The sequence below is a fragment of the Chlorocebus sabaeus genome, chromosome 22 (assembly GCF_047675955.1).
Source record: "Chlorocebus sabaeus isolate Y175 chromosome 22, mChlSab1.0.hap1, whole genome shotgun sequence".
Taxonomy (NCBI): Eukaryota; Metazoa; Chordata; class Mammalia; order Primates; family Cercopithecidae; genus Chlorocebus; species Chlorocebus sabaeus.
The window spans coordinates 77,125,167-77,145,648 of NC_132925.1; the positions used below are offsets into that span (position 1 = coordinate 77,125,167).

Here is a 20,482-nt window from a genome sequence, read left to right on the forward strand (position 1 = left end):
AAAAGCAATACTGCCACCTGAGATACTGAGTGTATTTTCTTAGGTGTCTGAATTTGATTATTGCCAATTAAAGGCGTCAATTTATTCCCTACTGCCTCTTGTCCTCCTACAGAAAGGGGGGGGAAGTGGTTTGTTGATTTTCATGAATATTTTAAATCTGTAATTTTCTTTCCTCTTTTTTTTTTTTTTTTCGACACAAGGTCTCACTCTGTTGCCCAGGCAGGAGTACAGTGGTGCAGGTGCAATCTTGGCTCACTGCATGCAGCCTTAATTTCCTGGGCTCAAGTGATCTTCCCACCTCAACCAGCCTCCCAAGTAGCTGGGACTACAGGTGCACACCACCAAACCCAGCTAATCTTTGTATTTTTTGTAGAGATGGGGTTTTGCCATGTTGTTCAGGCTGTTCATGAACTCCTGGACTCATGCTATCTATCCACCTCAGCCTCCCAAAATGCTGGGATTGTAGGCATGCACCACAATGCCCTGCTAAATCTGTAATTTTCTAATTCTTTGTCAATACTCAATATTACACAGCTGATTATCTGAAATATAGATGTAGACAAGTCCATATTCCTATGTGTACATGATTCAAATGGTTTGACTTGTAATTGAAAGTTCAGAAAGAAATGTCCTAGGATTCCCAAATAATTTTTAATGAGAACACTGAGTTGCACATCATAGAAAACTGCCAGCAAAAACCATTGCACATCTGTTTGCGAATATGTTTTGGCGGGCACAATGGGGGAGGCAAGAAGAGGGAGAAAGAGGATTGTCATCTCCATCTCATCAGGGCAGACTAGGATTTGAATTTGCAGCTTGGTGCAAGACATATTTTATGTAATTATACACTTTCATGGCTGGAGGGGACACCAGGTAGTAATGAACTTTACAGTGAGGGAAGGAAGGTCCAGGGTGCCCAGCAGCTGGGCCTTGGGCAAAGGACATGCGCTAACAGAAAGCAACAGGTGTTTGTAGAATGCCACTATGGGCCAGGTGCTTTTTCATGGTAACACAGGGAATCTTCACAATAGTCTTTTCAGGTATTTGCAGGTGTAGTAATTAAGCCTCAGAGAGGTTGAGAAACCTGTACATGATGACACAGCTTGTGAAGATGCATAATCAGGATGTGAAGTCAGATATTGTAAATTCCAAAAGTTGTGCTCTTTCATCGTGCCTTCCATTTCTTTCTATTCATATGTTCTTCCCAGTGTAAAAATGTTAGTTATATACATCATCTCATTTGATCCTCACACAACAGCCGCAGGATACATATTATTACCCCCACTTTACAGATCAGGAAACTGAAGGCCTGGAGATTTGAAAAAAAAATGAAGTGACTTCAACATCAAATCATTTACTCAACATCACGCAAGTAGTACAATGGTTCTGGGTCAGTTCTGGGTACAATGGTTCTGGGTCAGTATGGCTGCTGGGCCAGCAGCATCAGCATCACAAGGAAAATTGTTAGAAATGGAAAGTCCTAGGCTCCAACCCAGGCCTACTGATTAGAAACTCTGGGGATCATAGAGCCTAGCAGTCTTTGGTTTAACAAGCCCTGTAAGTGATTCTGATTCACATTAAGTTTGAGAACCAGTAGCAAAACTGTGACTTGTGAAATCCTGGTTCACCGCTAACCCTGTTGTACTTTCTTGAATCTGATCCACTAAGGAAGTATACATATTTTGCACACTCACGTTCTTCTTCTTGTGTAATGCCATTACCTGTTTTGGAGTACAACTGAATGATTTTTTCATATATAATGACTAATTGTATATCTCTGATGTGAGTCACTTGTTTCAGATTTTTTAATTGATCTCTTTCTTCTCTACTTTGCTCATTCTTCTCCCTCCCCGTTCTCTTGTGACAAGGTATACTGCTAAATATCAGAATAGTAGGTGATTACACGGAGTTTGGGGAGGTGGTAGGAAGTGCCAGAAACTGTAAATGCTACATCTTGGTCCGTCATGACACCAGCTTTTTCTCTCAGTCTGGACCAGAGACTATGCAGCTGCAGACATGTTTTTGTTTTGACTCAATAATATTGGCCTGTACAGAGTTTGTGTATTTTATTTTTCTCTATTTGAATTATTGTCAACATTTCAAAATCAGCTTTCTCACTGTGACTCTGATTCAGTTTTCCATTTTCTGGAAGGCAAAATTGGAGTATCTGGTAACTCTAAACTGAGAAAAGACAAGGCAACAATGGGTTGTAACTGGTAGCTGCTCCCTTTAGAAGAAGCATGTGCTCTCCAGTTTGCCATAGTCCCCACTACTCCCTATTGCAGCTCTGAATCTAATGCTGAATAGTACTTGCCCTTTATTTTAGTATTTGCACTACTACTTATCTTATTGTGAAGAAAAAAGTGAATTTGTGAGCCTTTTAAGTGCTGAACCAAAAGCCAGACTATTTTTTTTTATACTTTAAGTTCTAGGGTACATGTGCATAACGTGCAGGTTTGCTACATATGTATACTTGTGCCATGTTGGTGTGCTGCACCCATCAACTCGTCAGCACCCATCAACTCGTCATTTACATCAGGTACAACTCCCAATGCCATCCCTCCCCATAATAGGCCCCAGTGTGTGATGTTCCCCTTCCAGAGTCCAAGTGATCTCATTGTTCAATTCCCACCTATGAGTGAGAACATGCGGTGTTTGGTTTTCTGTTCTTGCGATAGTTTGCTGAGAATGATGGTTTCCAGCTGCATCCATGTCCCTACAAAGGACACGAACTCATCCTTTTTTATGGCTGCATAGTATTCCATGGTGTATATGTGCCACATTTTCTTAATCCAGTCTGTCACTGATGGACATAAGCCAGACTATTTTTAAAGAAAATAAGAACCTGGCCAGGCACGTTGGCTCATGCCTGTAATCCCAGCATTTTGGGGAGGCCGAGGTGGGAGGATTGCCTGAGGTCAGGAGTTTGAGACCAGTCTAGCCAACATGGTAAAACTCTGTCTCTACTAAAAATACAAAAAAAAAATTAGCTAGGCATGGTGGCCTGTGCCTGTAATCCCAGCTACTCAGGTGACTGAGACAGGGGAATTGCTTGAACCAGGGAGGTGGAGGTTACAGTGAGCCGAGATCATGCCACTGCACCACTCCAGTCTGGGCGAAAGAGTGAGACTCCAGGGGCAGAGCAAGATGGCCGAATAGGAACAGCTCTAGTCTCCAGCTCCCAGCACAAGCGACACAGAAGACGGTGATTTCTGCATTTTCAACTGAGGTACCGGGTTCATCTCATTAGGGAGTGCCGGACAATCGGTGCTGGTCAGCTGCTGCAGCCTGACCAGCGAGAGCTGAAGCAGGGTGAGGCATCGCCTCACCTAGGAAGCGCCAGGGGGAAAGGAATCCCTTTTCCTATCCAGGGGAACTGAGACACACAACACCTGGAAAACTGGGTAACTCCCATCCCAATACTGTGCTTTACCAAGGGTCTTTGCAAACGGCACACTAGGAGATTATATCCCACACCTGGCCAGGAGGGTCCCATACCAGCGGAGCCTCCCTCATTGCTAGCACAGTAGTCTGCGATCTAACGGCAAGGCAGCAGCGAGACTGGGGGAGGGGCGCCCACCATTGCTGAGGCTTAAGTACGTAAACAAAGCCACTGGGAAGCTCGACCTAAGTGGAGCCCACAGCAGCTCAAGGAGGCCTGCCTGTCTCTGTAGACTCCACCTCCGGGGACAGGGCACAGCTAAACAAAACAAAAAAAAAAGCAGCAGAAACCTCTGCAGATGCAAACGACCCTGTCTGACAGCTTTGAAGAGAGCAGTGGCTCTCCCAACACAGAGGTTGAGATCTGAGAATGGACAGACTGCCTGCTCAAGTGGGTCCTGACCCCTGAGTAGCCTAACTGGGAGACATCCCCCACTAGGGGCAGACCGACACCCCACACCTAACATGGCAGGGTACACCCCTGAGACGAAGCTTCCAAAGCAAGAATCAGACAGGTACATTCGCTGTTCAGCAATATTCTATCTTCTGCAGCCTCTGCTGCTGATACCCAGGCAAACAGGGTCTGGAGTGGACCTCAAGCAATCTCCAACAGACCTACCACTGAGGGTCCTGACTGTTAGAAGGAAAACTAACAAACAGGAAGGACACCCACACCAAAACCCCATCAGTACGTCACCATCATCAAAGACCAAAGGCAGATAAAACCACAAAGATGGGGAAAAAGCAGAGCAGAAAAGCTGGAAATTCAAAAAATAAGAGCACATCTCCCCCTCCAAAGGAACGCAGCTCATCACCAGCGACGAATCAAAGCTGGATGGAGAATGACTTTGATGAGTTGAGAGAAGAAGGCCTCAGTCCATCAAACTTCTCAGAGCTAAAGGAGGAATTACGTACCCAGCTCAAAGAAACGAAAAATCTTGAAAAAAGAATGGAAGAATGGATAACTAGAATAATCAGTGCAGAGAAGGCCATAAATGAACTGACAGAGATAAAAACCATGACACGAGAAATACGTGACAAATGCACAAGCTTCAGTAACCGACTCGATCAACTGGAAGAAAGAGTATCAGCGATTGAGGATCAAATGAATGAAATGAAGCGAGAAGAGAAGTCTAAAGAAAAAAGGAAAAAATAAATGAACAAAGCCTTCAAGAAGTATGGGATTATGTGAAAAGACCAAATCTACGTCTGATTGCGGTGCCTGAAAGTGAGGGGGAAAATGGAACCAAGTTGGAAAACACTCTTCAGGATATCATCCAGGAGAACTTCCCCAACCTAGTAAGGCAGGCCAACATTCAAATTCAGGAAATACAGAGAATGCCACAAAGATACTCCTGGAGAAGAGCAACTCCAAGACACATAATTTTCAGATTCACCAAAGTTGAAATGAAGGAAAACATGTTAAGGGCAGCCAGAGAGAAAGGTCAGGTTACCCACAAAGGGAAGCCCATCAGACTAACAGCAGATCTCTCGGCAGAAACTCTACAAGCCAGAAGAGAGTGGGGGCCAATATTCAACATTCTTAAAGAAAAGAATTTTCAATCAGAATTCCACATCCAGCCAAACTAAGTTTCATAAGTGAGGGAGAGAGAAAATCCTTTACAGATAAGCAAATGCTTAGAGATTTTGTCACCACCAGGCCTGCCTTACAAGAGACCCTGAAGGAAGCACTAAACATGGAAAGGAACAACCGGTACCAGCCATTGCAAAAACATGCCAAAATGTAAAGACCATCGATGCTAGGAAGAAACTGCATCAACTAATGAGCAAAATAACCAGTTAATATCATAATGGCAGGATCAAGTTCACACATAACAATATTAACCTTAAATGTAAATGGACTAAATGGTCCAATTAAAAGACACAGACTGGCAAACTGGATAAACAGTCAAGACCCATCAGTGTGCTGTATTCAGGAGATCCATCTCACATGCAGATCTCACAGGCTCAAAATAAAGGGATAGAGGAAGATCTACCAAGCAAATGGAGAACCAAAAAAAGCAGGGGTTGCAATACTAGTCTCTGATAAAGCAGGCTTTAAACCATCAAAGATCAAAAGAGACAAAGAAGGCCATTACATAATAGTAAAGGGATCAATTCAACAGAAAGAGCTAACTATCCTAAATATATATGCACGCAAATACAGGAGCACCCAGATTCATAAAGCAAGTCCTTAGAGACTTACAAAGAGACTTAGATTCCCATACAATAATAATGGAGACTTCAACACCCCACTGTCAACATTAGACAGATCAACGAGACAGAAAGTTAACAAGGATATCCAGGAATTGAACTCCTCTCTGTACCAAGTGGATCTAATAGACATCTACAGAACTCTCCACCCCAAATCAACAGAATATACATTCTCCTCAGCACCACATCACACTTACTCCAAAATTGACCACATAATTGGAAGTAAAGCACTCCTTAGCAAATGTACAAGAATGGAAATGATAACTAACTGTCTCTCAGACCACAGTGCAATCAAACTAGAACTCAGGACTAAGAAACTCAATCAAAACCACTCAACTACATGGAAACTGAACAACCTGCTCCTGAATGACTACTGGGTACATAACAAAATGAAGGCAGAAATAAAGATGTTCTTTGAAACCAATGAGAACAAAGACACAACATAGCAGAATCTCTGGGACACATTTAAAGCAGTGTGTAGAGGGAAATTTATAGCACTAAATGCCCACAAGAGAAAGCTGGAAAGATCTAAAATTGACACTCTAGCATCGGAATTAAAAGAACTAGAGAAGCAAGAGCAAACACAGCTAGCAGAAGGCAAAAAATAACTAAGATCAGAGCAGAACTGAAGGAGATAGAGACACAAAAAACCCTCCAAAAAATCAATGAATCCAGGAGTTGGTTTTTTGAAAAGATCAACAAAATTGATAGACTGCTAGCAAGACTAATAAAGAAGAAAAGAGAGAAGAATCAAATAGACGCAATAAAAAATGATAAAGGGGATATCACCACTGACCCCACAGAAATACAAAATACCATCAGAGAATACTATAAACACCTCTACACAAATAAACTAGAAAATCTAGAAGAAATGGATAATTTCTTGGACACTTACACTCTCCCAAGACTAAACCAGGAAGAAGTTGAATCCCTGAATAGACCAATAACAGGCTCTGAAATTGAGGCAATAATTAATAGCCTACCAACCAAAAAAAGTCCAGGACCAGATGGATTCACATCTGAATTCTACCAGAGGTACAAGGAGGAGCTGGTACCATTCCTTCTGAAACTATTCCAATCGATAGAAAAAGAGGGAATCCTCCCTAACTCATTTTATGAGGCCAACATCATCCTGATACCAAAGCCTGGCAGAGACACAACAAAAAAAGAGAATTTTAGTCCAATATCCCTCATGAACATCGATGCAAAAATCCTCAATAAAATACTGGCAAACCGAATCCAGCAGCACATCAAAAAGCTTATCCACCATGATCAAGTGGGCTTCATCCCTGGGATGCAAGGCTGATTCAACATACACAAATCAATAAACGTAATCCAGCATATAAACAGAACCAAAGACAAAAACCACATGATTATCTCAATAAATGCAGAAAGCCCTTCATGCTAAAAACTCTCAAAAAATTCAGTATTGATGGAATGTATCTCAAAATAATAAGAGCTATTTATGACAAACCCACAGCCAATATCATACTGAATGGGCAAAAACTGGAAGCATTCCCTTTGAAAACTGGCACAAGACAGGGATGCCCTCTCCCACCACTTCTATTCAACATAGTGTTGGAAGTTCTGGCTAGGGCAATCAGGCAAGAGAAATAAATAAAGGGTCTTCAGTTAGGAAAAGAAGAAGTCAAATTGTCCCTGTTTGCAGATGACATGATTGTATATTTAGAAAACCCCATCATCTCAGCCCAAAATCTCCTTAAGCTGATAAGCAACTTCAGCAAAGTCTCAGGATACAAAATCAATGTGCAAAAATCACAAGCATTCTTATACACCAGTAACAGACAGAGAGCCAAATCATGAATGAACTTCCATTCACAATTGCTTCAAAGAGAATAAAATACCTAGGAATCCAACTTACAAGGGATGTAAAGGACCTCTTCAAGGAGAACTACAAACCACTGCTCAGTGAAATAAAAGAGGACCCAAACAAATGCAAGAACATACCATGCTCATGGATAGGAAGAATCAATATCGTGTAAATGGCCATACTGCCCAAGGTAATTTATAGATTCAATGCCATCCCCATCAAGCTACCAATGAGTTTCTTCACAGAAGTGGAAAAAACTGCTTTAAAGTTCATATGGAACCAAAAAAGAGCCTGCATTGCCAAGACAATCCTAAGTCAAAAGAACAAAGCTAGAGGCATCACGCTACCTGACTTCAAACTATACTACAAGGCTACAGTAACCAAAACAGCATGGTACTGGTACCAAAACAGAGATATAGACCAATGGAACAGAACAGAGTCCTCAGAAATAATACCACACATCTACAGCCATCTGATCTTTGACAAACCTGAGAAAAACAAGAAATGGGGAAAGGATTCCCTATTTAATAAATGGTGCTGGGAAAATTGGCTAGCCATAAGTAGAAAGCTGAAACTGGATCCTTTCCTTACTCCTTATACGAAAATTAATTCAAGATGGATTAGAGACTTAAATGTTAGACCTAATACCATAAAAATCCTAGAAGAAAACCTAGGTAATACCATTCAGGACACAGGCATGGGCAAGGACTTCATGTCTAAAACACCAAAAGCAATGGCAACAAAAGCCAAAATTGACAAATGGGATCTAATTAAACTAAAGAGCTTCTGCACAGCAAAAGAAACTACCATCAGAGTGAACAGGCAACCTACAGGATGGGAGAAAATTTTTGCAATCTACTCATCTGACAAAGGGCTAATATCCAGAACCTACAAAGAACTCAAACACATTTACAAGAAAAAAACAAACAACCCCATCAAAAAGTGGGCAAAGGATATGAATAGACATTTCTCAAAAGAAGACATGCATACAGCCAACAGACACATGAAAAAATGCTCGTCATCACTGGCCATCAGAGAAATGCAAATCAAAACCACAATGAGATATCATCTCACACCAGTTAGAATGGCAATCATTAAAAAGTCAGGAAACAACAGATGCTGGAGAGGATGTGGAGAAATAGGAACACTTTTACAGTAGCTGGGATTACAGGCACAGGCCACCATGCCTAGCTAATTTTTTTTTTGTATTTTTAGTAGAGACAGAGTTTTACCATGTTGGCTAGACTGGTCTCAAACTCCTGACCTCAGGCAATCCTCCCACCTCGGCCTCCCCAAAATGCTGGGATTACAGGCATGAGCCAACGTGCCTGGCCAGGTTCTTATTTTCTTTAAAAATAGTCTGGCTTATGTCCATCAGTGACAGACTGGATTAAGAAAATGTGGCACATATACACCATGGAATACTATGCAGCCATAAAAAAGGATGAGTTCATGTCCTTTGTAGGGACATGGATGCAGCTGGAAACCATCATTCTCAGCAAACTATCGCAAGAACAGAAAACCAAACACCGCATGTTCTCACTCATAGGTGGGAATTGAACAATGAGATCACTTGGACTCTGGAAGGGGAACATCACACACTGGGGCCTATTATGGGGAGGGATGGCATTGGGAGTTGTACCTGATGTAAATGACGAGTTGATGGGTGCTGACGAGTTGATGGGTGCAGCACACCAACATGGCACAAGTATACATATGTAGCAAACCTGCACGTTGTGCACATGTACCCTAGAACTTAAAGTATAATAATAATAAAAAAAAAGAAATGCTTTTAGTTCATCTATACTCTATAGAAACAATGCTTATCACTGGCTTACTGTCAATAAATATGTGGGTAAATCTGTTCGAGGCTCTCAGCTCTGAAGGCTGTGAGACCCCTGATTTCCCACCCCACACTCTAAAAAAAAAAAAAAAAAAAAAGACTGAGACTCCATTTCAAAAAGAAAAAAAAGAAAAGAAGAGCCTATTTCTTGGTAGAAATGAAAAACTGATCTTATTTGCTTAACACAGAAAGAGTAGCCCATTTTATATGCCTGTCTGACCCCTGTGAGCATTTGAATTAGTGAGCCTTGTCTTTCTGTCTGGCAGGCAATCAGCTACACTATGAGGAATTGCATTTTCGTGCTAGACTGGTCCCAGCATGACTGGTACAAACCTAATAGAAGCCATCAGATACCTGTTGGTATTCTCTGTAGCTTCCCATTTATGTATTTTCCTCTGGGTGATGCTGCCAGGGGCCTTGCCAATAACCTCGATTATGTGGAATTATCTTTTCAGGTGGTAATCATGGAAGTCCAAGGCCTGAAATCTTTGGCTCCAAATCGCATCGTATATTGTACAATGGAGGTGGAAGGAGGAGAGAAACTACAGACTGATCAGGCCGAGGCTTCTAAACCAACGTAAGTTATGTTTCTCCAGGGTCCATCTTATAGAGGGTTGCTGCCATTAGTTCCATTTTGGCCAACTCCGAGGTAAAGATCTGGTTTCCCCAGGAGATCCTAGAAGACATAAACCTTGATTATTTTTCAAAAGATGATTTGCCTACCTTTTTATTTGGCAACCATAGCAAAGATTCTAGTTCCTTCAAAGCAGAGAACTGAAGAAAATTAAAGAAGCAGTCTCCTTTCTGGTGGTTTTAAGTATTCACCCTCGAGAGATTAGTCACAGTTTCCATTCATCAATATAATGTGCAGGAACGTTTGATATAAGTTTACTTTATTAAATTTTCTAAATATTTGGTTTTCAGTATAAGACTTAAAGTTTTTTTTTTAATTTCCATAGATTTTTGGGGAATAGGTGGTATTTGGTTATATTGGTAAGTTCTTTAGTGGTGATTTGGGAGATTTTGGTGTCATCACCTGAGCAGTATACACTGAACCCAATTTGTAGTCTGTTATCCCTTACCCCCTTCCCACTCTTTCTCCCTGAGTCCCCAAAGTCCATTGTATCATTCTTATGCCTTTGCATTCTTATAGCTTTGATCCCACTTATTAGTGAGAACATACAATATTTAGGTTTTTGTCTAAATTTTTTCCTATATGTAATAGTTCTGAATGTATTAGCAAGGTAGTATGTTACATAATACATTAATTCATTGGATCAATATAATTGTGTCAAATGCTTACTATGTGTGTGTACAAGGTATTAGTGCATGGTGGAAAGGAAAGTAGTCACTGGTGTAGCCCTCCACAGCTCACAGTTTCGTGGGACCATCAGAAAAGTAATGGCACAAATATATAATTACAGATAGTTATAAATGCTGACAAAGGACGCTTTGAGAGGAGATAGCAGGAGGGACCTGAACCAGTTTGTGAGGACAGATGCAGAATAGGCCTTCCTTAGGACATATGAGGTATCTGAGCTAATATTATTAAAGTTGAGCAATGGGAGTGGGGATGGGTGGAGAGCATTCTAGGCAGAGTAAACAGCTTGTGCAAAGGTCCTGTGGTTAGCAAAGGCCCTGGGCAAGGAGAAATTAAAAGGTGGCCAGTGGGGCTGGAGTTTGGAGAATAAGGGGTGCCATAAGCTGCCAGAGAGGCAGGCAGGGCCATACCACGGGGAAGTTGTTAGGCCTTGGCAAGGAAAACATGGATTGGAGATGTATTTTGAAAAGATGACTCTCGCTGCAGTGGGTGGAGAGTGGGTGGGCAGGGTTGTGCAGGAGGTCAGTTAGGGTCCTGTTTCAGTGGTCCACAGGAGCAATAATGGGTTCGTTCATTAGGGTCAATAGACTCTCAGACCTCAAAGATTCTTGAGAGATCATTGCTCCTTTCCCTCCCTACCCACTACTTTTCTCTCCCTTCCTTTTCTATCTCAGTAAGCCCATCTAGACTAATGAGCATCTTTTTGTGTTGGTGTTAATTCATAAGAGAGTCATCAAAAGAGAAACCCCAACCAGTAGCTCACTGCCTCTCCTCCCCCAGAGCATTATGAGCTGTTTGGCAGAACATGAATAACTTACCAGGATGTTCAAACAAAATAGTTCAAAGAAAGCGCTGAATGTTTCCTGGACTAGAGAAAATCTGATGGCATTGTATGCCTTCAAGTGGCTCTTTGCATGAATAGGCAAAAGCCTTAGATGCTCAGAAGCTGGGAGAAATTAATGAGTATGTACAAGAGGAAATGGAAACCAGTGCACCTTGTCACACACCACCCTTCCTCCCTTTTTTTACAACCGAGTTTCAAACTGACAATGAATGTGCTTTCTTTTTTACTGCCATTGATGAAATCCCAGTTATTCCTCAAACGGTCTGATAATTTTCCATGCTCTTATGTTATACTGCACTATTTATTTGTGCTTTTTAAAAATGTATGATATATGGGGGAAGAACAACCTATTTGGTATTTCTGCCTACTTTTTAAGATGCTGGGCCCAATATGGTGTTATAACATTAAGAAGGAAAGAGAAAGTTCTGATTATTCTAACAGACTGTTGTTTCATATGAGCTATTACAATTCAAAACACAGTTTGTAACATTTGATCAGATGCAATGGTTTCAGTTACCAGGGTAAATGATGAGTTGATTTTCCTGTGCTTGTAAATGGTTAAAACAGAATTTCATATTACAAATAATTACAGAATGCTTGGGCCTACCTGCTTGAAATATTCATGTTTCATACACATACTTACTCATAACTACACATGCAGATTATGATGTCTATAAACAGAAACAGCTCACATTGAAACATTTTGCTTTTCCAGCAAGAAGTATACATTTTTGATTCCTCTTCAGTCAATAAGTTTGTTGATTTGTTTGTTTTGTAATACCTTAAGGATTCAGGTTTCGTGACCAGAGTCAAGTCAAATCAATCAGTGGTAGCTACCTAAAGTGCTGTATTGAGAAGTGTTCGAGGCCAAATCCATACTCAGAGGAAAATAGTGCCAAGGTCAACTTGTAATATCTGCCGTGGGAGAGGAAGGAGTACAAGTGCCCTGTATTTTCCATTTCTATAGTATCCCAAAGGGATATACTGGAAGCTTGAAATGTACAACACTCATGTGTCTTCCTGTCTATCCTTTACGTGTAGACTCTCCTATATCCTTTATTTATTTTCCTTCTAAATCCACAATTCTGTACTCAAGACTCTTTTTAACCATTTTTCTTTGTCACACTTCACTTCCAGTAGTTTTCCTCTGCCTCCAAGTTGTTTTGTTTTGTTTTGGGGTTTTAGTTTTATTTTATTTTGTCTTTTGAGACAGGGTCTTACTCTGTCACCCAGGCTGGAGTACAGTGGTGCAATCACAACTCACTGCAGCCTTGGCCAACCTGGACTCAGGTGATCCTCCCATCTCACTCTCCTGAGTGGCTGGGACTACAGTCATGTACCACAACACCCAGCTAATTTTTGTATATTTTTGTGGAGACAGAGTTTTACCATATTGCCCAGGCTGGTCGTCTCGAACTGTTGGGCTCAAGTGATCTGCTCCCGCCTCAGCCTCCCAAAGTACTGGGATTCAGGCATGGGCCACTGCACCTGGCTTGCCTCCAGTTTTATCTGTTAGGATGAACCAGCCTGTTTGTGCAGTTCCATTTTCTTCCTGCCTCCCTAGTTCTAACTTACTCAGAAGCCTCTTCATCATCTCTTTTCTTTGAAGTTTTATTTCTTCTCCTTTTCTCCACTCTCTCCCCTCCCACTTACACTTTCTCCTATTACTAATCTCCAGCTGTCATCTCTGCTACTTGATTTTGATTATTCCAGAAATTTCCCTTTCAGGGATTATCTTTAATTTGTCCTAATAACTCCACTTCATCCTCTGACAAGCTTAGCCCTTTTCCTGCCCTATTCATCTTCTGAATCTTGTCTTTGACTATTTTTACAGCCAGCTGGTGCCCATGCTTTATTTATATATTCTAAAACCAAAACTCCATTTGAGCGTGCTTATTACTCAAATTCCATGGTTACTGCTACCAAGTACTACACCCCATAACTGGAACCCTAACATTGTACCATAGCACATGTCTACAAGGAATTTGGCTGTTGTCTTTTTTTTCTCAAGTATAGCCAAAAATTCATGCATACATAACATAACCCAGTTTGTCTAAGAGTATGTTATTTGGAATCCTCATGTATGGAATTGACATTTCCCATCCTTCACCTCCTTTAAGAGTGCCATCTCATCACTTATAGCCAGGACCCTGCTCAGCATGGTCATATTGAATCAGTTGTATAATATAACAACACTGTGTTCATTAGTTAAATATATTAATACTTTGTGGTTGGAAAAAATGGTGTGTGTGGTGAAGGCGGGGCAGCCTCTTACACTCTCAGCTAAATTGTGGCCTATATTCATCCTTCACTTGATCAATCTGTTTGATACCTGTGAGTTATTTTCAAGCAGACTATGTCCTCTCAATTCTGTTGTCCTCCTCTCCTGCGTTTTTAACATAGCAAGCCAGGAGAATGTATGGCCAAGTTTTCATGAGATGTGTTTATTTTACAATACGGTCTCCATTTGCAACAGGTTGTTTTTGCTTCTGATGGGAAACCGATGGGGATACTTAGGCAGAAGTGCTTCAAATCCTGCCATTAGGTCAGCAGCCTCAGGAAGGCATGGAGATGGAGAAGGGGAATGCTTTGGGGATTCCAAAGCATTTGGAATGTATTTTCCCACTTTCTTTGAACTAGAGCAGAGGGCTGTTCTTGCTCTAAGGTGATATATTTCAAAGGGTGGCACTCTTACCTTTACTAAGAACAGAGATTATGTTAAGTAATACCAGAACATGGCATTGTGAGATGAAATTATGTGAAAAGAAAGGCACTCCTTTTCCATTTATTTTTCAATTTTTCTGATAAGATCAAGGAGAACATTTTAATATGATGCTAGTAGGTCATTAACACCTCCACGGGTCTCAGGCTCAGAGCCTTCTGCAGACAACAGCATCCAGTTAAGATTTCATAGCCTTGTTTAGATCCCATTACGATTACCTTCCATTCATGGCTGGTGGTGCTGTTTTGTCTTTTGTAGCGATGACATAAGATTTCTTTTTAAAGAAATACGGTAACACTTAAAAAGTGAATCAATTTAAATAAAATATATTAAGTACATAATAGCACAGGTGGTACCTGGGTACGATGAAAAGTAATCATGAAAGTATCTTGCATTGGTATACAGAAATGGTAGAGATTGGGAAGATGGTAGGCAAATTGTGTTAATTTGAAAAATAATTGATGTAAAGAAACCTGACATATTCCCTGAGTAGAAAATATATTCCAAAATTATATGTATTGGTAGTTTTGTACAATGTAAGTTACCCTCTATAATAACCATGCCCCAAGGATTAAATACTGGAACACTTAAATAATTTTGCTGAAAAGAAAGGAAGTTTAATTAGCAACCCAGGATTGTGCTAATGTATCTGAAATTATATTCTACTGAATTGAAACCAAAGATGCCACTTGGCATTTGATTATTTAGCAAGTTCATTACTTCCTGACAGGACATGGGCTTCGTGACATATGAATTTCATTATTGCCAGGGATTAGAAAACACAACCAAACTTGGAAACTTGGTATTTTCCAAGGGAATGAGAAAATAAAATGCCCTAACTGGGAAATCTTGTCACGGCCCTAGTGTTCTTCAACGACATCTCATCTGATGAGACAAACAAAAAACAAAAACAACACAAAACACAACAACTTCCTGTAACATTTTTCTTCTGTGAAATATATTATTCATCCTCATGGTAGAGTGCAGAATGGGCCAGGCTTATTATGCCCAAATTATTCATAGAAATGGAGTTCTATTAAATTGTTCCCACATTAAGTCAGTTACAAAGTCAGAAAAGGAAGTTGTTCCCTCCAGTTGCTTGCCTCACCTATTATGTTCTTAATAGTGCTTCCTTTTTCAATTTAACCAAAATGTTTTCTGTGTACTGGGCCTTGGAATAGTTTAAATAGGAGGCAGAATATCTGTCCTAAATGGCTTCTTTGATATTTAGATGTGACATGATGATATGAAAGGGTAGATACTTGCATTCCTTCAGCAAGTGCATGCACAGGATGCTTTCCTTGTGTCCAACCGGTGCTGGGGCTACAGCTATGAATAACATATCTCAAGCCTTGGCCTGTGGATCAAACATTCCAGTAAGGGACACAGGCAATAAACAAATGAACAAATGAATATATAAGGGTAACAACAGATTCTAATTTGTGTTCTGAAAGAAATGAGCAGGCAGCTGTGATAGAGAGTAGCGGGGGCATAGGGAAGAGGAAACAGCAAGTGTGAGGCTTTGAGGTAGGGAGAGGCTTGAAGTGTCCTGAACCAGAGAGGGGGACAGTGTACCTAGACATCGGTCATTGAAGGAGAGTATTTACAGGGACAGTGCAGAGAGCAGGGCAGGACCAGACAACTTAGGGGTCCTAGGGGCCACACACAGGGTCACACACAGAATAAACTTTATTCCAAGACCCTGGAGAAGCTATTGCTGGAGTTTAAGCCAGGGAAAATATGATTGTATTTCCATCTTGAAACCTGAAATATCTTTAAGGACTGGAGTAAACCTGGAACCATATATTGGTCAACTAGTATTTATTGAGCACATACTATTTGCCAGGCCTTAATGTTAGACTGAGGGATAACACAGATGTGACCTTTGAAGTTGTACACCCATGGAGGGGAGTTGATTGGAAATATCTGAGTGCCTGGGCATGGTCTATATTCCAGGAGCCACGGTAGCTTTTGAGAACTTCAAAGGCCACTGAATGGGAAAGGAAATGAGGCTTCCTGAGAATCAGCTCCTTTCCTGTCTTGACACTCCATGCTCAAGTTCACAGTCCAGGAGATATTTATGTAGAGACATTATGTAGTGAGAACGTGGAGCTTAGATGCCATTTCTTCTGTTTTTTCCTTCTGGAAAAAGGTTTAATTTCTTTCCAAGTTAATTAAATCATAAATGGTAAAAGTCAACACTGACCCAGAAATTCAATTTTGCTAGGCTCCCAGAAGATACGTAGGATGGGAGGAAGTAAAATTATAATCATAGTTTGGGATGCTCAGACACTGTCCTGCCTCTCAGACCAGAATGCTTGGTCCAGAATTCCCAATGTTTATTTAAGACCAGTTTGTGTGTGTTTGTGAGCTGAAGGGTGAAGTTGGGCAGACTGGTAGGACAACAGACAGTAGGATAGACAGTGGGAAGGAATCAAGGTGCTAGGGAACAAGTTTTGGAGAGAAAGCTCCTAGGTCCACTCCCGGCTCCATCATAAATTTGCCAACCTGTCTTATGTAAGCCACCAAGCTTTCCAACTTCTCCAAGTCCTGAAAAGTGGAATCGAAGGTCCCTTCTACCTCAACAATTCTGTAATTATTTCATCCAACTAACTGACCCACAGAAGAACCATAATGACAGAACTTAAGACAGAGTTTTCAGAAATTGCAGCTAACTCTGAGTTGATGAAATTTCTGGAATTAGTTGGAGTTTCAGAATTAGATGATCAAGTAGTGGCTGGAGTTTGTCAGTCAGACATTGACACTCCATCTAAACATGAAAAATCTATGAAAGTTCTGATTTCACGAGTAGTCTAATCTTGTGTAGCTATGAAACAAGGCGGTACTCTTTTTAAAAAACCCTTAGGGACTAAGTGACTATAGGTCATTTCCTTTCTGATTCAGCTTCTCTAATACCTTGCCTGAGAAGATTACCTGCCACTGATATCTGGAGTAATCTAAGAACTGGACTGTTTTTCTATCACTGTTCAGAAGAAATCCAATTTAATACATTTCTCTCCCAAGTGTGAAAAGCCACTGTACTTGTTATTTAGTGATCAGGGAGAACATAGGAAAGAATGTCATGGAGTTATTTGCCTGTAATGACAGAATGAGGTCTAGAAATTCTAAATCCTCACTAATAAGAAAACAACAGACACTTGATTTAGATTCATCAGTGTTCAGAAGCAGTATAGTGTCATGGACAAGAGTACAAAATTGGGAACCAGAGCACTGGGTTCATATTTCCGCTGTGTGACTGTGGGCAGGCTGCTTAACTCTTTGTGCCTCCATTTCCACATTCTTATGAAAATTAATTACCATATATATATAATGCTTAAAACAATGCTTGGGCAGATAGTAGTTCTATTGACTATTATAATCATGGCTTTATTCTTGTTTGGATGACGAAGGGGACATAGCGGGAAACAAGGTGGCCTGAGTCTAAAACAGTAATCATTAACATTGATTCAGTATCTTCTATGGACCAGGTGCCATGCTAGGTATTTCACAGTCATCATTTTATTTAAGGCCCTGCCATAACCTATGAGATAGGTACTATTGTTATTCCCATTTTACTAATGGAAATATTGAAATCCAGAAAGGTGAAGTGATTTAGTCAATTTGCAGATCTAATAGCTAAGCCAAAAGACAAACCCAAAGCCTGTACTTTTTATCCATTCTGCCACCCCACCTTTCTAAAAGAAATTAGATCTCTAAAACAGAGTCACTTAATTAGCATTGGATATTCAACAAAACTATCTAAAAGTGTGCATTTCCTTTCCATAAATTCAGTTGTTTTGTGGATTAAAACCCAGCCATATTTAAATGGAGATGAATGTGCTGACGCACACACCGGCACAGGTGTTCCACATCAGTGTACACACTCAGCAGGCGTCATTCGACCCACATACATCAGCACTGTGAGGTGTAACACATGCAAGTCTAAAAAGAGGATCTCTGCCCTTGAGACATTTACACAGTCCCAGAAAGGCACTAATGATAATGATCATCATCCTCAAGGGAATCATTATCAATAACAACTGCCCCTATCATTTATTGAAATCTAAGTACCAGGCACTGAACTAGCTGGAACCATAGGCTAAGAGTCAGACAGACCTGGGTTTAAATCACAGATTCACCACTCACCAGCTGGGTAACCTTGACCGAGTAGCTTCTCCCCATTAAGTCTCTATTTCCCTGAATTTGAAAGAAAGACAAGAACACAACTGCCCCATGGGGTTGTTGTTGAAAATCAATCTGATCTATGTTAAGGGCAGAGTTCAATGACCAGCATATTGTACCCTCTCAGGAAATAGTATTAATAGCTAAAAACTCACTATAATGTCACTGAATTCCACATGATACTGTTAAGAAATAGATGGAAAAAAGAGAAGCTCAGAGAAGTTAGGAAGCCTGCCCCCAAATCCTACAGCTCCACACACCCAGACTCCAAACACCTGGAAATCAAACGGCCAAGGCTGCCAAAGTAGAAGTGAGTACCATTGCCAAAATGCTTTCCAGAGCCAGAGGACATATTCTGAGGGTGGACTGCGTTTGATTTGATGATGAAAGAACTAGTTCTCAAAGGCAAGAGGAATCCAAAAGGCAGCATCCTCCATGAGTCCTCCTCCAGAGGCACAGCCCTCTACAGCCTGGGTCTCCACAAGCCTGTTGTTCTGGCTTCTTTCTGGATCAGGGCCATTGTTCAAGAGGCTAGAGTGCAGCTAAGGTAATACTTTCTATGTGTTTGTCAGTTACTTATTTATCTTCCAGCAATGCCCCTGTGCTGTGGATATGGAACTCGCCTCACTATAAGGGTGCAGATGGATGTGGGCCCTCAGGGAGGACACAGCATCTTGGCATGATGCCAATTATCAGGGGCTTTGGAAATTTCTAGGGCTCTGCTATTTAAACTCTGGAGTCCTTCAGAGTCACCTGGGTTCCTTGGTAAGAATTCAAAAGCTCTCATGCCAGCCTGTAGCTTCCAGTTTAGATGGTCTGGAAAGAGGCAGCTATTTCAGGCAGTCTTTAACAGCTGCAGTCTGGGTGGAAACATTTCAGTAATTATACAAAAAATAAAGGTTCAGCATAGGCATAAAAGCAAAAACTTTGGGGTGATAGAACCCCTAGTTTGAATCTCACCTGTGCCACTGTCATTGTTATGGTGGGTGAGCTACTAAATCCTTCTAACCCCAGTTTCTTCGCTTACAAAATAATACTGATGATACCTACACCATAGGCTGCTTAATAACATTTCAAATTTCACATATGCAAAGCACTTGGCACAGATGTGAGAGATGTTATTCTTATTTTAATCATTATTGCTGTCAGTGGACCCAGGGTAAAAAAGGAAAACAGCACAGACCATCAAAGTCAGTTGGTGTGAACTAAAGAAGCTAAAGACACTTTATCTCTCAGATGCCTTTTTTAGTTTCCTTTGGAATGTGTTCATTTATATGTAGATCCCTTACTTGTAGTTGGAAAAAAATCTATATATCAGGCTAGTTTTCTTATAATGCCTTACATGTAAAGATGATTAATAAATATTGGTTGATTCAGAGCTAAACCTTAGCAGCAAGTGGTAAAGGGTTATGGAAAAGCTGAGAAGGGGCCCAATGTGATGGGCTTGAAAACCTCTTTACAGTACTGATGACCATAAAGATAGTTATAGTGCAGATCTCTCCATCTAAATGAGGCTCCATACCTAAAAGAACAGAAGATGGCTGCAAAATATGTGGGGAGGGGAAAAAAAAAAAACAGAGAAAGCCCAAAAAGTAAAATGAATCCATTGTATGAGTTCTTGACACCAAATCACTGTCACTTATTAAGTAATGAATAAAACACATACACACACCTACAAATATACACACCAAGGAATTGCTGGATCCAACACAAGTAAATCTCTGTAAATTTGACTTTCAGCAAGTAAGATGCTATACAATCTAATAATGGCTCTTGTCTCCCATGACTTTATACATGCAGTAGTACAATAGAGTTGCGGGATCAATCATTGAGGACTATTAGAGGCAGGAGGCTCTGGGTGTGATGTCCCAGTTCTGCCCTGCCATGTGATGTCACCTTGTTTTTCTCCCTGCTGTGTCAAATCACTCAACCTATTTCTACCGCAAGAGCAGAATTAGGTGATTTTCTGTTGAGCCAAATGTAGCAGGTCTTGGAACCTAGAAAATGTTTCTCTCTCTTTTACCTTCCTGCTTTAAAGAGACCTCAAATGAAATGAATCTCAAAAACAGTCTGGTCTCTAGAAA

General features: G+C 40.8%; 1 protein-coding gene across 13 annotated transcripts in view; it reads left to right on the forward strand.

Annotated features, from left to right (window-relative positions):
• CADPS (calcium dependent secretion activator) overlaps positions 1–20,482 on the forward strand; it is a 483,060-nt gene that overhangs the window by 225,816 nt on the left and 236,762 nt on the right. For all 13 annotated transcript variants that reach the window (XM_073009971.1, XM_073009972.1, XM_073009975.1 and 10 more), the window contains exon 6: positions 9,785–9,906. In XM_073009971.1, coding sequence (XP_072866072.1) covers positions 9,785–9,906 — 122 coding nt within the window. The remainder of the gene's footprint in view (positions 1–9,784; positions 9,907–20,482) is intronic.